The sequence below is a fragment of the Poecilia reticulata genome, chromosome 8 (assembly GCF_904066995.2).
Source record: "Poecilia reticulata chromosome 8, P_reticulata-male-v2, whole genome shotgun sequence".
In the NCBI taxonomy this organism is placed as follows: domain Eukaryota; kingdom Metazoa; phylum Chordata; class Actinopteri; order Cyprinodontiformes; family Poeciliidae; genus Poecilia; species Poecilia reticulata.
Window position 1 is genome coordinate 648,580 of NC_088837.1, and position 18,880 is coordinate 667,459.

At 38.0% G+C, this 18,880-nt stretch overlaps 1 protein-coding gene across 1 annotated transcript in view; it reads right to left on the bottom strand.

Moving 5' to 3' along the window:
- The window catches only part of igf2bp1 (insulin-like growth factor 2 mRNA binding protein 1), a 53,298-nt gene that overhangs the window by 15,970 nt on the left and 18,448 nt on the right, over positions 1 to 18,880 (bottom strand). Inside the window, exons 3-4 of the mRNA XM_008415094.3 lie at positions 4,301 to 4,349; positions 1,472 to 1,523 (exon numbers count right to left, since the gene is read on the bottom strand). Of these exons, the coding sequence (XP_008413316.1) occupies positions 1,472 to 1,523; positions 4,301 to 4,349 (101 nt within the window). The remainder of the gene's footprint in view (positions 1 to 1,471; positions 1,524 to 4,300; positions 4,350 to 18,880) is intronic.

Sequence of the window (18,880 nt, forward strand, 5' to 3'; positions counted from 1 at the left end):
TGAGACACAGAAAGACATTTCTGAACAAATAGGCTGTTCCCAGAGTGAGGTATCAAGGCACCTCAGTGGGAAGGAAAAAGTGTGGCAGGAAACGCTGCACAACGAGAAGAAGTGACTGGATCCTGAGGAAGATTGTGGAGAAGGACCGATTCCAGACCTTGGGGGAAGCAGTGGACTGAGTCTGGAGTAGAAACATCCAGAGCCACCGTGCACAGGCGTGTGCAGGAAATAGGCTAAAGGTGCTGCATTCCGCAGGTCAAGACACTTTTGAACCAGAAACAGCGGCAGAAGCGCCTGACCTGGGCTACAGAGAAGCTGCACTGGACTGTTGCTCAGTGGTCCAAAGTACTTTTTTCGGATGGAAGCAAATTTTGCATGTCATTCGGAAATTAAAGTGCCAGAGTCTGGAGGAAGACTGGGGAGAAGGAAATGCCAAAATGCCAGAAGTCCAGTGTTAAGTACCCACAGTCAGTGATGGTCTGGGGAGCCATGTCAGCTGCTGGTGTTGGTCCACTGTGTTTCATCAAGGGCAGGTCAATGCAGCAGCTATCAGGAGATTTTGGAGCAATTCATGTTTCCATCTGCTGAAAAAGCACCTGCTCACAGTGCCAAAACCACTGGTATACTGACCATGGTATTACTGTGCTCAATTTTCCTGCCAACTTTCCTGACCTGAACCCCATAGAGAATCTGTGGGATATTGTGAAGAGAAAGTTGAGAGATGCAAGACCCAAAACTCTGGACGAGCTTAAGGCTATCGAAGCATCCTGGGCTCCATAACACCTCAGCAGAGCCACAGGCTGATTGCCTTCATGCCGCATTGAAGGCTGCAAAAGGATTCCTGACCAAGTATTGAGTGCATAACTGAACATAATTATTTGAAGGTTGACTTTTTTAGTATTAAAACACATTTCTTTTATTGGTCGGATGAAATATGCCAATTTTTTGAGACAGGGATTTTGGGTTTTCATGAGCTGTATGCCAAAATCATCAGTATTAAAACAATAAAAGACCTGAAATATTTCAGTTGGTGTGCAATTAATCTAAAATATATGATAGTTTAATTTTTATCATTACATTATGGAAAATAATTAACTTTATCGATATATGCTAATTTTTTGAGAAGGACCTGTATAATACATCTGTTAAATCTGTTCTATCCAATTCTCAAATGGCATGCTTTTTATGTAAAATAAATAAATAAAAACAGCTCATATTAACACCTTTTGCTGTTGCATTTTAAGCAATTAATTGTTTTCTTACTTAAAATAGGAAGTAAATGATTTATTTGTATTTTTATGTACTTCAAATATTGTATAAAATAAGCTTCAACAGTTAAATGGAAAATCTGCAGAATGTACCACTATTTTTACTTTTATTTTTTTGATTAATCAAATAATTGTCAGAAAAATATAAATAGTAATGGATTACTAAAATAATCATTAGCTGCAGCTCCATGTTAGAGACTCACCTTGTTCACAGTTTTCAACGGTTCCACACTGAGCCAACAGACCATCCAGCACCTGACAAAACACACACACACACACACACACACACACACACACACACACACACACACACACACACACACACACACACACACACACACACACACACACACACACACACACACACACACAGACAGACAGACAGAGAAAAATATCAAGCCAAATGGATAACTGACACAAATGTATAAATTTATTTGTAAATTATTAATTCATATTACAAATTTTTCCCGTCTTCTAAAACTTCTGCCCTTTTCTTGGTCAATTCTTTTGCCTATAAGCAACTTAAGACTGGCTTCAAACTAACAAACATTTAATTACTCAGGATTTTTACTCTTTAAATGTATGTTTAATTATTTAAAACTTTCATTATACTTAAAAAAAATAATAAAAAAGAAAAGACGGACAAAATCTTTTTTATGAAATAAATAGTTGGGGTACATACATACGTTTGGTAGTGAGTGGAGCCCTTTTCACATTTTCAGCTTATTTTCTGAAATCAGTTTCTAAAACTTCAGACTTTCTAAACATCTGGCTCCATAATGGCACAAATATAACAATTTATTTATCAGCCATCAATGAATTTTTTTCTTCAAAATGAAATATTAATGTCACAGAATAAATTGCTACATGCTGTAATTAGATAGAAACAAAGAGAAGTCAAAAGAAGCTAATGGAGAATTGTTGGTTATTAAGGTCCAAAAAAAGCTTCTGGTTCTACATAAAAATATTGATGGATTAGCAATAGATTTATTGCTAATCTTTGACATATTCAAGACAATAATCACTATTTATTTTGTGTGAATTGGGGGATATCTTTGTGTTTTTTGGCAATGAGCAATAAACATTTAGGTTAAAATCTCAAAGAAATAATTGTTCAGTAGTTTTCACCAAGTCTTTAGCTGTTTAATTTATTTATGAAAAAGTCAGCAAAAAATGTATTATTTTGTAAAAAGTAAAGTTTCTGCAAATATTCATACCACAGGTTTTAGATGTTCAACAACAGATTAAGCTTGTTGTAATAAGCAATAAATCAATTAATTGCATGATAAATTAAAACAAATGTAATAATTTCCATTTGCATGATTTATTGTTTTTCTTTCTCTCTTTCCACCAAAAACTGGATGATTAAAGTCTTCAGTCTTCTGCATTTATTTCCCCAATTTGATCATTTTTTGAAGGACAATTTTGTTTACAGAGATTTCATAATTAATTTTATTTTTATTGTTTCCGTTTTGCTTATTTAGGATATTTAATATGTCTTGTTAAATCCAGTATTAAATGTTCATTAGAATTTAAAGTTTACTAATCCTTCTTGCATTATTATGTCATTACATTTAGATTACTTGAAAATTGTCTCAAAACAACAACAGTATTGTTTACCGCAGTAACTTCTGGGACGATTTATCATCCAGCAAATCTTGTTATTGTGACAGAAATACAAAAGGTTAAGAACTCTGCCAACAATGCAACAAACATGTAACTCAGTATTATTCAGTAATGATTGAGGCAAGTTGTTGCAGTGAGAAAAAGCAATATTAGAAATAGCATCACAAACCGCTTGCAGCCAGCGATCATAGACAGAATAAATGCAGTCTTGTGTGAAATTGACATTTATGACAGGAACGATTCTTATATGAAGACATTTCTAAAGAAAACCCTTCCCGGGGTCCACATCATAAAAAAATATATATTTATTACAGAAACAGTTACACATACTCAACATAACAGTAGTAACACACTGTATTCATTTGTAAAGGCACAATTATAGTACTTTATGTAGTAAAATAACTACATTTTAAAAGGACAGGAAAAAGCTCAAAAAACAGACTGATGTCCAGCATTCCTGCTGCATGGTGGAAAAGCCAAACGGCCTTTTAAAGAATGTCTTGTATTAAAACTGTGTCGAGTATGGATAAATAAAAGTTGATTATATAAAACATTTGGCATCTAACATACATAAAAATGTATTTAAAAAAAAAAAGCATAAAAGGGCTATTTATTTTTAACCAAGGTCCAACCTAATGATTATGCATATTGATAATATTTGTGTAAACATAATAATTCAGTGCAAGACAAGATGCCATATGTTGGACTAATTGCAGTTTGGTTAAATGTTTTTGGACCACAGCATGGGGCAACAACACGTTACACAAGACAAGCTGAGGCATTTGATTTAAAGATATATGACTGAAACATCTTTTTACAGCAACTAGTTGTCTCCCCGTCACTGTAACAGTGCTTCCAACAGAGCGTTTGGACTGGGGGACAAAGCTGAGACACCCAGAGAGACACCCAGGCCTGCCTGGGGCAGAACATGCTACCTGCATGCAGCAGAGCAAGAAGCAGGGCAGCAGGGAGAATCTGAAAGGAAAATGTCTGACACAGGATTCATCTCTGCAGTAAACTGCCCAAAACATGGCTGAGGAGACTTCTGCTTCATAACAGATGAAAAACTCTGGTTTCAAAAAATGTACAAATCATAAAGGTACTTAATAATATAGAATACTTAAATGTATAGAATAATATAGGTTTGTATTTGCTTCTGTATCATATTCAGTTTGGAACTAATTCATTTCATTTAATTTATCAAACCTATTTTTTATTATTTTATTAATTCATTGTTTTTTGTTTTCCCCAACTAAACCGGGAAAAAAAACTCCTGGAATTGAACATCTTTAGATGCGACTCTCTTGGCTGAGCCAGACAGGCTGCAGCCAGACTGGATTCAGGGCGGTTGGCAGCGTGAGTGCAGAGGTCAGACCCAGTTTATTCATGACGGAACAGGAACTAACCTCCCACTGCAGGTGAGGCGGAATGTTTCTGATCTGCAGTTTTCTGGTCCTGTGAGCAAAAGAAAAACAGGCATGAGAAACCAACATAATGAGAAGAGAAAAGATGCAAAGTCAAATTAGACTTTAACTGAATAATGTAACATATGTAAACTCTAAATCAAGTGTATTTCTGAACATTTCCTCTGTTGGTCTGACAGTGATTCATGCAAAACACCAGCTCTGTGCATGACAACTCAACTCAACCACTGTTTCAAACGAAGTGGACTCATCACTGCTGGCCGCTAACTTTAACGGGAGGATCACCACAACCGACAGCAAGTTGGTGACAGAGCACATACTCCAAGGCCTGTGGTTTTCTTATCAGGCTGTCTTCTTATCCAGCCCATTCTTGAGCTGTTTCCATGGTTTCAGCCTATGGTATAAGCTGTGGGTCAGCAGGTGGTAATGGTAGGGGTCAAACAAGTTCTTTGATGGTGACCAGGGCACTGATGGTCTCCAGTGGCATTGAGGGAGAATGAAGAGTGTTCAGGTGCTGATAAGACCAATTTTCCATGTGAATAGTTTCATTAGATGTGGCAGTGGCTCTGACTCTCTGTGTTTTGTCCAGGTTTAGTGGTAAAGGCCATCACAGAGCCAAGAATCAAGATGAGGACAGATCTTCCCATTGGAGCTACCAGGTATCTGAGGGACACAAAGACGATATCCATGGTAACGCCTCCTGGGAGTTTAGCATTCGGGTGGGGGAGTGTTCTGGTATGAGTGGGGGTGGCCGTTTAAACCTACTGATGCTCAGTTGGGTGCAGGCAGTGATTGTTATGGATGGCAAAGATGGATCATGCAACTGATCCATACATTGAAGCTTTTTACAAGAGTGAATGAAAATCACTGAAACAGTTCCAGAGCAACATTACAAACTTCTGCTATGCCATTTTAAATGACTTATTTTAGTTGTTTGTTTAGAAAAGTTAATTTAATGGAGGAAACATCTGATATAGAACTACAGATTTAGAACAACATTCTTCAGAATCAGGTCCATCTCAACTTACATCTGAAGAGGTGTTATGTGAAGGATGAACAAGATGATGTTAAAAACTGATCTCAGTCATTTGAACACATTCATTTTATTTGAGTAATTACAATTAATTAATTTTAATGCACTTAATCTCTCTTTAAAAAAAAAAACATACAAAAGTTCTGAGCCGGAAACAATGTATTCATGTGTTTTTGGTACGCCCATAAAACTGATGCACAAGTGTGCAAACAACAGCGATGAGCAATAAAGCCACTCTGCCTACTGCCAGTTAGTTTTGTTTAAAAATAACCGATCTGATGGGACGCTGGAAAAGACCTTTGTTGTGTTCAAGCTGTGCTAAAAGTAGTTAACCTATCAGGGTTACATTATTTTACTCAAGCCTAAAATAGCATCTCAATGAAAAGCAAGTAGCATTGACAATGTCAGCATCCAGAGTCCACATTTTAAAGAAGTTCCATCAATGATCAGGAGTTCCTGAAATACTGGGAACCTGAATGGATGGAACAACACTTTGCTTCAATCTGATGGTAGAAGAACAGATTAAAAACAATAAATATCTTTGTTATTGAGCTAATATGTCTTATTTATTCAACAACTTAGCAGCAGAAATGGCTTTTGAATTGAAAATATTTATTTTGTGAATACATTGATCGATTACTATGGGACTAATTTCACTTAATTACAGACTCTGCGATTAACTTGATCAAAATTTTAAATTGAGCACCACAACTAATTAACAGAACAGATTAGAAAGACTTCATATCCAGACTGTCAACACTATCACGCCCTGATCCGCAGCTCCAAGGAGGAGCTCCATGAGAGGATTGCCATGGACAATTGAAGGATTTCTCAAACATACATGAAAGAATCAACGTAACAGTTCAGGTAAAATAAGACCATGTGTTTTCTTTAGTTGCATTAGGATGTTCCACCAGGTGAACATGCGTCTTCAGCAGAGTGAAACATTTATGCTGCATGTGTCAGGAGGAGCATTCAGCTCCAGCTTCTCATGACACAAAGAACCGATGATGAAAAGAACAAAACAGAGAGAGCAAAGAGAAGAAAAAATAAAAAAGGCTTTGGTTTCAAGAAGAGTTAAAGGTCAAGGGTCACAGCTCTTAAGACGGGGTGGGCAGTGATGGGGGGCCGGGTGTAAAAAGACCACTGGCTAAAGCTTAGACAGAGGTGAAAGGTTTTCACCGGAACCAACATCAGTTGGGTGATCCGATCATGAGCAGGCAGCAATAAATACAGCTAAGAAAACCATTAGGATGGTGGAGGACTCTGGGGGCGGGGCGCATCTGTACCAGTTCACCAGTCCAACAGCAAAGTGTCCTGACACACAACAAAGACCACCCACCCAGAGGTGCTGATTGGACTTTTGAAAGGATTCAGTTTAACTATGTGAGACAATATTTTTCAACTTATTGATGTTCTATTATGGTTGGGACGAAACACTGGAACCAGAACCAGTGGAGCCATAAAAATAGTTGTTATTATACAGAGAGAAAACCAAGATCAGCCAATATGAAGCATAATAAACATGTAAAGATGAGCTGCTGCTCCTCTAACAGCAGCAGCAGAACAACAACGTTACGCTCAGCAGAGTTAAAGAGCTGACAGGTCCGACTGTCCAACAACTTCAGGGTGGGCGGGATCTCTCATGATGCTCTGTCCTCCAATTGGATCTGGTAAACATCTGAAGGGGGCCAATAAGCTGCAGCCATTGGTCACCCTCTGCACCCCCCGTTTCTCCACTGCCAGTAACACCAGTCCCCTGCAGGAGGAGCCAGCATGCTAGAGCCTAACCACACCTTCTGCCAACACCCTGAAAACAACTGCTGGGGCTGCTGCAGGCGAAAGGTATTGTCCTGTTGGAGACAGGAATCCCAATTCATCTGAAACTGGTGACTACTTCTACGGGAGATACTGAGCCCATTCTTCAGAAGGTTAAAGTACTGAAGAGATAACAAATCAGTTTCTTAAGGTGATATGCGGTGACTCAGACCCACAACTAACTGGGACACAATTTTGCTTTAACGATTAATTTAAAATTAAAGTGTTGCACTTTTCATTTCGGAGAGGATCAGTTTTCATCTGCCGGACCACGACTCTGCATCCTGCAGGTCTGGAGTCAAAAGTGGCTCCGTGGCTCACTTCACTTATTCAAATAAAATATTGCACTTTTTCTGGTTTTATTCTTTAGTTCTGTGCCTCCATGAAAAACCCTCCGGCCCCCAGGTTGAATGGTCTAGGAGTGGCCCTGGTGCAAATCACATGTCAATACCAGATCTCACCTGGACTGACGACACTGTCTAGACCTGGTGCCAGCACCCAGCTGACCCCGTCACAAGCTGCTTTCAACATGTGTAACACTGGTATGCCATTTAAGCAAATAAACATGGAATTCCATCATGTCAGGTTATGTCATAGTCATTCATCTGCCAAAAAACAAAACAGATTGATCACCTGTTACATCTGCTGAACTATTTTGTTCAACTTGTTTGCTTGTTTTGTCTGCTTTCCAATCCCCTTTGTCAATTTCTCATCTCAGTCATTTCTGTTCATTCCTTTTTTACAGACATCATCAGATTTTCAACAATAGCAAAACTTATATTTCTGGAAAGAAGGGGAGTGACAAACATCCCAGTAACAGGCCCACTGTGTGTGTGCAGTACTTTTGGCACAGGTCATGTCAGGAAATACTCTTTGATTTAAGACAGCCATCACTCAGAACATTTTCCAGATGTGCTCTTAACTTACAAACATGTATTTATGGCCTGAGTGATCAGATCAGAATGAATAGACGGGCTGGCTCGTGGTTTATAATGTGGCATCTCATAATGCTGCAATTAACACAGTAGGATAAACCAGAACCATTTTAGTCCAAATAAACACATCCTCAATATTTGAAGAACACATTCAGCTCACCACTTTTAAGTATTAAATTAGCCTTTTAGGACAAAATGTAATTCAGAAACTCCTGATCATTGATGGAATTTAAATGTTATTTCAGGCTGGAACTTCATAGAGGAGTTTGTTCAACACAGTCAATGTGCTTTCAGCTCAAACTTTCTCCAAAACACATCTAGTTCCCCCACCTAACAACAGTAGAGAAACTCCTTCATCAATTTTGAAATAAGAATATTTGTCTGTGTAATCCACCCCGTCAGTTTCCTTATGTGATTGTGTGGCGTTCTCATATGTTTCATTCTGAGTTGTAACTCAGTCTGGGCAGGAAAGGTGTTAACATGAGACTCCACAGAAAGAACCAGGGAGCTCATTCAGACAACATGCCGACAGGTTCATCTGCCGTCATTACCACACTAAACAATTAGAACACAGTTTGCTCTCAAATGTCCCCTGGTAGAAAGCAAGAGCTGGGGCCCGACGCAAGAGCACAGAAGTGCAGGGGCTTAATATTTTATAAGAGCTATCTAAGCAGCATAAAAATGAAAGATGAATATTTTATTGCTATAGCTGCAGAGGGAGGAGGCCGAGGAAACTAAACACAGGCTAACATGTAAGCTAGCTGTGCTGCCATCTTAACAACCAGTCAGTAACAATCCATCTAGTCTAGTCTGAGTAAAATAAAGCAAATACAGCCTCTCAGTTGGACCTTAGAAGGTTTTCAAAATGTGAAAATGAAATACTGGATGTATCACATGCCAAGTCAGCATAAATGTAACATATCACACAGATTCCTAAAAAAATATAAAGAACAAAACAACTACTCCACATCGCAAACTTCAGTGTTGTTCGTATGGCAATGGCAGATAGGAGAAGAATCAACCATGTTCTGCAAGTTCACTGTAAGGTCAGACATTTAACCCAGAGCGCTGCATGGACGCCACAAGCCTCAGTAAACGTGTTAAAACATGAAGTTCAGCACAAGACAAAACCAAAGAACAAGCTTGGAACGTTAGAAAGCCTCAGAACAAAACACTACAGCTTACATTAGTCAGGATTTATCTGGAAAAACCACAAGACTTCTGAATAAAATATGTTTTAACAGCCAATTTTCTCAGTTATTTTTAATCCAAAACAGAACTTTGCATTGTTTCTAAATAAATAAATAAAGATCTGAACATCCCTACATCTGTGAAGGGGAGTAAACTAAAATGATTGATAACTCATATCAAATTAGACTTTTAAAAGGTGATGTCTGCTACATGATTAAAAAGATTTCTGTAAAAATATAACCACTTCATATGTAGAGGGTTCAATCTTTATTATTTCTGTTCTGCAGGCTGTTTGCTTGTTGTGTCTGCTTTTCAACCCCCTTTGTCAATTTCTTATCTCCGTCGCTCCTGTTCATTCCTTTTCAGTTTTCCCTATTAGCTAAAAATGGATTTAATTAGAAGATTTTAAACAAAAAAATTATTTGAGTTGGTCGGACAAACAAAGAATTGAGAAAACGGTTGTATTTCTGACTTCTTATGGACATGAGGTGTGTTTTAATGTTGGACATGCAAGGGTTCTGCTACGAAACGTCAAAAACACCACAATGTACAAAACACGTTCATTTTTATAACTCTTGGTATAAAAATATGATTAAATGGGCGTTAATCAAAAATTTATCTGCAACTGTTTTTTTTTTTTTTCAATAAATCCAAATTATGAGAGAAAAAGGAATTTAGACAGGGTGGGAAGCATGGTGAAGACAGAGGCCTCAGGTCTGGAATTCATTAAGGCCAAAGGAGAGGTGGGGGTGCCATGGGTCAAAGTTCAGGTTGTGTTCTCCACCACCAAAACCGCCACCACCCCTTCCCCTGCTGCACGCCTCCATTTTAAGGAGCGTCTCCATTTTGAAAGGGGGCGCCTGACTCTGCGTCATATATCAGCCAAAGCAGCAACTTTAGTCCCAGTTTGAGTAAATAACACGACCTAATTGTCAACTCCAAGTTGAGTCTGTAAGACTTTTGCAATGAACTAAAACAGCAGATTAGGAGAAAACTACAAAACCTCGTAGCTCAAGTCTGCCCAAGACGCACGTGCTGCGCTGAACAAGCCTGTGACGTCGAGGTGTGATGTGGTCAGAGTATTTTCTAAAGACTAAAAAGCCAAAGAATAAATGAAATGATCAACATGTGAAAACCAGCACCTTGTAGCCCTTATGCCTCCTACTTTTCCTCTCGCCATTTTGCGCTCATGAAGGCGCGCGGACACAACTGAGTAACAGCAGAGCCACAGGAAGCCATGTTAGTGGATAGAACGCTCCTCAACACGAAGCCTAGGTGGAATGAGTGGGGACGGGACCGGCTGTATGCACCACTACTCGGTGAGAAGGTCACAGGCCGGGTCACGAGCCTTGAACCGAAACAGTATCCTAACCACATATTTATTACTAATTTAGAACATCAATAACTAACAAAACCATATGCTGAAAAATCCCAGTAATGATGCGGACGAAGAGAGAAGGGTAAGAAAGCAAAAATCTGCTGAAATTCAACACCACCTCCCTTCTCCTCCCGTGCGTCTCTTGTTCGTACACAGAATACATACATGTGGGAGCCAGCAAACCGCCATCTTGAGCAGGCAACGCCCATTTACTACAAGAGTGGACTGTCACGTGACGTGGGGAATTCACCAGAAAAGGCACGAAGCGCCTGCGAAGGAGGCGGAAACGCACACATACAAAACTACACGAACAATGGGGCCATGTGTGTCAGACTGTTGGAGCTGATCTCCTGACAGAGGAAGAGAAAACCTGCCCAGAGGTCGCTCCGATAGCTTCATCCGCTTCACATGCACTGACTGGAGGACACACGTAAATCAAGCTTACAGAATCTACAGGGATTATAAACAGAATCTAGAGGAAATGTAGGTAAAATGAGATCTGTGGTGTGGAGAAGAAACTCGCAGCTACGTGAACCGTCCAAAAACAATAAATGACCCTAACCCTAACCCTTTTTTGTTTCTTCTTAGAATTAAAACTCTCAATGTTCCCTGGAAGGAGAACCTCTATGATCCACCAGACAGAAACAGAACATGGAGAAGATTTGAAATCATTTAGGAGAAGTTTTGGTTTTGGAGTTCAACCAAGACAAATATGAAATGTCAGTGAAAAAGGAAATATTATCGCAAAGTATAGAAATACATTACTGTAGTCTTTTCATTAAATCTTTAAAAAAAATAAAAATAAACAGTGTCACAGAGAGGTTACTACAGACAGCACAGGTCAATGTTGGAAAGTTTCTCTTTAATTAGTCCTGGTCCTATAACACAACACAACAAAACAAAATATATGTAATTATTTGTAAAATAAAGCAACAGGGCTGTTTCTTTAAGGAGAATTGTAACACATTACTTTAAGATGCCATTTAAAAACAGGTTTAAATTTAACTAAAATCAAAATGAAAAGAAAATCCTCAAATTTCTTAAGTTTGATTGTTTTGCACTTAAACGTGTCAAAGGCCAACTAAAGAAATCAACAAAAACAAACAGAAAAAGCCAGAAGATTAAGAAGGAGAAAAGCTTTCTTTTAACTAAATATAAAACTGATTTGATTAAAACTCACTTTGATAAAACATAACATTAAGAGAGAGGAAAAAAACAATGTCAATTAAAAACACTATTGGAAACTAAGTAAAAACCAAGATTGGGTTTTTCAAAAGGCAAAATTCAAACACATAGATACGTTATAAAGTTTTTGGTCAAATTAAGGGGGAAAAAAATGGTGAAAAGATTTTGGTTTTGCCTACAAAAGCCTTTAATTTTTTTGTCTGCTTCAATGATATTTTTTTAGATGTTTGTAAATATTAGGAAGTTGCTTTCTAAGGCAAGCGGGTGAATCATTAGGCAAAATTGTGGAACTATGTTAAGTTCCACAATAAATTGCAATTATAACAATTTTGCCTAATGATTCACCCACTTGCCTTAGAAAGCAACTTCCTAATATTTACAAACATCTAAAAAAATATCATTGAAGCAGACAAAAAAAATTAAAGGCTTTTGTAGGCAAAACCAAAATCTTTTCACCATTTTTTTCCCCCTTAATTTGACCAAAAACTTTATAACGTATCTATGTTTTTCATTTAACAGTAGTTTACTTAAGGTAGACTCAGTTTTGTAACAGTATTCCATAAAGTTATGGAATATGAAATGCATTAATCATAATTTTGGTGTCACTTGTTTGCAAGAGTAAGACTGCTTTAAATTCTAGGAGTAATTTATTGAAACACTTTTAATATTAAAGGAAACAGAATTTCAGCTTGAACAGACTGTTAACATTGTTATATAATTAAATCAATAACAATTTTTAAGTTTGTTAGTAAAATGTTTCTGAATATCCTAATAATTATATGTAAAATATATACATTACAAGGTGAAATATAGTTGATTTTTCAGAACAATTAATCAGAAATCAAATCACAACCCTTCAGTCACAAATAATATTTAAATATCTTTTATGGGGGTTTTCCCCCTCAAAACTTTTCTCTTTTTTTCATCCGATTCTTTGTTTGGTCGCATCAGGCTGAAATGGAGACCCTGACACCTCGGAACCAACCGGGCTGAATGAAGAACATAGCTCCTGCTGCCTAAACGCAGCAGACGAGTCAGAGCAACCCCCGCTTTGTTGTGAGTCTGTGAGAAAAGGGGCGGGGCCAACAGCAGCCAATCGAGAAGCAGCACGGAGAGGGGCCCGTCTTCAGTCCACACATTTCAGTGCCTCTCCTCCGTGGATGTCATGAAGCTATTGCAGGTTCGGCCAGCAGAGGGCGAACTCTCCGAGCTCCACACCGGCTGCTGAGCCTTCACAGCATATCAAACCTCTGCGTGTTAAATCCTTCATCTCTGGGCCTCAGCTTCTGCCGGGCAGGAGACGCGACTCTACAGTCGATTTAATTAGATATGTTTGTTAAAAAATAAAAAATAAAAAAAACATATCTAAATAGTCTAAATTCTTATTCTCTTTTTCTGTATGTCACTGCAGAAGCAAAGGAGCAAAGGATCATATGACAATGCAACCTTTGGAGCATTGTCTCATTCTTGTTCAGTGCTTTTTCATTCTACTCCCCTCTCCCCCAGTTTAGATTCACAGTTATTTGATCAAATATATATCTATACTACTCATCAGGTATGATGAGAGCTTATTTACATTAGATAAGCTTAAAAAAAGAAGAAGATTAAAACGTGCTTAAAAGAATCTGAGGAGTTTCTGAGCAGATTCATGACGTAAAAGTTTTCTATCAAACTTGTGGATGCTGCAAACAGAATGATCAGCTCCCGGACCATGATGCACAACGTAAAATACCTAACCAAAATAATAATAAATAATATAATCAAAGAGGACTGCTGTAAATAAAACTAAGTGAGTGTAGCAGTGGTTTATGTTTCTGGCTCCCTGAGGGGATTCCTCTTTGCTTCACATGGACACTAAGCTCTTTATGTTTACTAATGAATTCATTTTTGCACATTTGTGATGTTTATTCAGGACAGAGGTTTGAGGAAAAATGTTTGACTAAATTAAAGCAAACCACATCTACAGTAACTGAAAGCTCAGCTGACATCACTCATTTTCAGACAGATTACACTATAAAATAATAAACTAAAAATGCAGATAGTGACTTAATTCAATTCTGTCGTAAGCAGGAGAGGTGTTAATCTATAAGATGTTTAAAAGATTTGAGTACTAAAAGTATTGTGCTCAGGTCACCTTTACAATTACATTTAGGTTGTTTTTTTTTTTAAAGAGAATTAAAGGCGACATTTTAGTCAGTCAGTCAGGTTACGAGTTATTATTAACTGACTGGATCATCTAAGTGTTTTTGTTCTGACCTGGAGGGAGATTTTCAGCAACAAGTGGGGCCAGAACAATGGGCCATGAAGGCCTTTTCCGCTAGGATAATTGGGCCCTCATTTCCCTGGGGGTCCGCCCGTCTGCTCCAGCTAACCGACTTCCATCAGCCCTGAAGGAGCCATCCCACACTGCTCCATCACATTCAGAACAGGGTGAATAATTTGCTGGGTTGCAAAGACAAAAAGCTCCTCTGAGTTATCTGGAAGAATCTCATTCAGCATAACAATATATACTACTACTGCTGCTGCTGCTGCTCCACCTCCCTAGGAACACACACCTCCCTGCCATGTGAGCCAGGCCTATAGCTGTGATACGGCACACCCCCACTCGCCCACGCCCACTCAGGGGGAGGGAGCTGTGACACACATCTTTACTGGGGGAGGGGATTCCTCCTCTCTGGATCTTGCTTCCTCTCGTAGCAGCTCATACATGTCTGCATGTGCATGTGTGTGTGTGTGTGTGTGTGTGCGTGCGAGAGACCAGAGCACATGCTGTCGTGTCAGACATGTGACCAGCAGGCATAGCCTCCATTTTAACTCTGAAAATCCCAGTTTGATTTGGGTGGGAGGAGGAGGGTGAACAGGGGAATGCTGCCGTAAAGCATTGGTTACTGCAGGAGATTCTTTTCTGAGGCAGAGCTCACTGCAGGCTGATGGGTTCAGTTCAGCCCTGCACCCAAACACAGTTTTCACCAGGACATGCTGCTCCGTTAGCCTCATGTCCTTAGCTTAAATCCAACACTCTGCAAATGGCTTGTCACAGAAGACAGGTGAGATTTTTCTACAAAATCAAATCCTAAACTTTAGGATCTCAACTAACATTTATTTGGAGCTCAGACCAACTCCTCGTGTCATTTAAAATTTGATTTAGTTTACATCGAGAGGACGGCTTGTAAAAAGTGAACCAGAAGGTTCATTGTTTTGTTTAGAAGTTTTAACATTGTGAAGTTAAAGATGGCCTCCTTCATCCAAGCAAATTGGAAGACAAACTTTTCAGTGTATAAAAATCTTAAAACCATCGTTTTAGTTTTCTGGAGACAATCAGCTGCCTTATGATGACCAAAGACAAAGATACAGAAACAACTAAGTGCAGGTAACGCTGCATTCTCCTTCATCTTTATGAAAACATGCCTTTAAAAAAATTGAAGAGTTGTTGCTCAAGTTTTTTAGGGCTGATGTCCTAAAATGGAAATTAATGAAGAAGTAAAAACAGAAAAGTTTACATTAAATTATATTTTATAAAGGTTGCTCATTTTGTTTTATAGTTTCTAAAAGGCAGTTTTTCATTCTGGCTGTTTTGAAGTAAGCGATGTGCTGGAAACATCGACTCTGGTCTGCCGGTGCAGGAAGATTTGTTAAATTATTTTTGACATTTTCCGTGCATTTATATCCCAAATATTTCATTTTCCATCTGCCCAATTTTCTCTAAACTGAGTTTTGATCAATTTGTTTTCCCACCTTATTCACCAGTTTTAATTCTTAGAAGAACAAAGAAAAACGTTTCCTTCTTTTTTTTTTCAAACTTTCCTGCTCCTCTTTTCCATTTTGCTTCCTGCCATTTTCAAATCACTTTGTGAAAAAATACATAGTATTTTAGATAAAATCAATTAGCAGGGAGCTGAGTCTGCTTAAAGTTTGTATAATTTCAAAACTGTCTACATTACATTCTCACTAACCCTCAAGTAGAGAACAATAAATATTTTCCCAATGAAAAGCTAATAATTTCAAACATACTCAGAATGAAATGAAATGAAAATGAATGAAATGAAAATTTCATTTCATGAATGAAATGAAAATTATTTAATAAAAAAGAGGGGGAACTAATTTCAACTAGGGCTGAAATGATTGAGATTAATTATTTATTAATTTATTAGTTGATTCGTCATTAACTTGATTATTTAGATTCAAAAAAAGGTCATTTATAGAAAAAAAAACATTCACAATAGCAATTAAGCCAGAACTGTGCAAAAAATGTATTTTGTTTTTTACATTTTACATATTTTGCATTTTAGATAAAACTCCTTTAAATATGTTTAAAACTTATCTGGTTCAAATTTACTAAAGAAATGTTGTAGCATTATATTTTAGGCAATAAAATGTTTATGTTCTTAATTTAAAAAAGAAACTAAATTATTTGTTATGTTGCATCTATTAATGCATTTCTAATATAGTGTAAAAAGGCCTAAGTGCTTAACTGAAACATCTGTAAAACGTTCCATTTTTTAACCATCAAAACAATCCATTAATTAATTGATTACTAAAGCAGTCTTTCACTGCAGCTCTAATTTTAACAATTGCATTTATTCCGTTTTCACCCACGTATTGATAGAAATAATCATGAAATCTGGAGGAAATGTGACCATCAACATGTTTTTTTTTTTGGTTAAATGAAGAACGTGTCTGCTGACCCCACATGACCAGAACAAGCTGGGTCGGCCTCCGTCCGTTCTCTCCGGGTATTCCAGCTTCCCCCCACTGTCCAGAACCAGCTGAGACATTTGGGTTCACTCTCACTCCAGAGTGGGGTGGGGTCCGTTTGTACCCCACACCCGCCCAAAGCCCGCTGGATGTAGTCAGCAGCCACCCCCCCTCAAGACACTGCACGGGTAATGTGTGTGGGGGGAGGAGGGTATAAAAATTGTAAACATGGTTTTAGATAAATCTGATGTAACTAAAGAATTGTAGACAAGAAGGAAAATAAGCCAATCTGGGTCAGACAGGCGGGCTGCTGGCAGAGTGACTGTTTACATACAGGAGCAGTGAAAAAACCCGACCACAGTTCTATATACATGGAACTATAGAAACGGCTCTGAGCCAATCAGAAGTCAGCAGCAGCCAATGAGAAGCTACGATGGCCTATAGGTCCCTTCAGCTTCTCTTCCCCTTTTTACCTGAATTCTTCACATTTTTTTCAGCAGTGAAGTAGGCTGTGTGCTTCCCTGTCCGTCCTTTCTTACCCTTCTGAAACACACACACACCCTATGCATCTTCTGCTGGCTGTTGGGGGAAGGGTCTTTTAGACAGCTCCAAAGGTTTTACGCTCAAAAAAGAAATTGTGACATAAAGTGAAAAACTGAAAAAAAAAGGAACTAAAGAAGGAACACACACACACAAAAGGGGGGGGGACCCCAAAAACTAGCATGAATGCAACTAAACATTTAATTCCTTAGAAAATAAAACGCTTAATTTGCCAGGATGGATACGAGAGATTTTTGTTGTGTTAGGGTGTCAGACAGGAAATATTCGGGACAACTTCTAAAATCAATTTCCTTTCTTACTCCATAAGTGCAGCTCTGTCTTTTTTCCCCTGATGGTTGCACAAGGGGCCTGTTGTTTTAGTAACACAGAAGCGGAAGTGGGAGAAATGGCAGCTCAGTTTTACTTCCACCAGCAGACAGGAAGGGTCACTTCACAGAACATGGTCAGAGAACATCTGATGAATTTATCACTTTTTATGCTCATCTTATTTTAATGACTTTTCTTGCAAAGCATATTTGTTATCAAAATATCAATAAACTGGTTCATGTAGTTGCTCAAAAGCTACAACTGCTGTACTTAGTCTATATAGAAAAACTAGCTAACATGTTAAAATCAAGTTTTCTGACTTTTCTTGTCTTCCTTTTATATCCAAGATTTACTTTGATATTTAAACACACAAATATTTATTTATTAGTCATCCTGCTCTTTACATCAGGATAACTGATCAGTAAAAAAAAGAAATGCTGTTCAGTCAAAATTGTGTTTGGATGTTTTCCATCTGCAATTTTAATTCCCATAACTCCACTTTGTGTTGGAAAAAAATAAAAATAATAAATAATCTGGTTAAATATCTGTGGTATAGAGTGTAAACATTCAGCTGGAGACATTTCTCATTAATTACTTATTCAATTTGATTAAAAAAATTTTTTAGCTAAAAGCACCTTTGTAAAATACACACGATTGATCAATATAATTTTCTATTACACCATTGTTTACTGGCAAAGACGATCAAAATTAAAAACAGGTGGTACAAAAGTGGATATTTTTAAAACCATTTTGTCAAAGTCAACTGGTTTTAAGAGCCATATAAAAACCATACAAGCCAAACCAGAGAATCATTCATGTGCTGAAGAATATGTAGTTAGAAAAACATGAAAGAAATAGGAAGAGTGGCGGCAGATTCCACAGATGAAGGCTTTGGGCAGGGGCATCAAGGTTCGACTGCTCCAAATGCCCCAGCAGGTCACCCAGGGGTCAACATCCTCCATCATCCGACTAAATGTTTCTCTGATATCCAGCGACAGAAAAATGTCCAATTAGACCCAAACGAGATCAGAACAGGCAACCATCTAAACGTTTCACCAGAATCAAATTTTATTAAGAAGTAAATTGGATATTTCACAGTTCAAAAATGCTCCAAAAATCTAAAACTCAGAGCCATCCCGGTCCTTCTCCCTCAAACAAAGCATTTCTCTCAGACTTTATTTCTACGGTTTGTGGAAAGGAAAATGTGAACAAGTGAGCCATGCTGTGTGGGAACAGAGACAACAACAGGGTTAATATTCATGATACATATATATTTAAGATTGATATATGCAGCATTTTTATAACAACTGAAGTTAACAGTTACTTGATTGTGCTCCAAAGTGGCTATATGTGACTGGAAAACAATCCTCCTTCTTCTCTCCCTTGAAGTATGAGCCAAATCTTTCTTGCAAGTCAGGGAGACCCTTCTTCAGAAAGCTGACCGGCAGTGCAGAGCAATA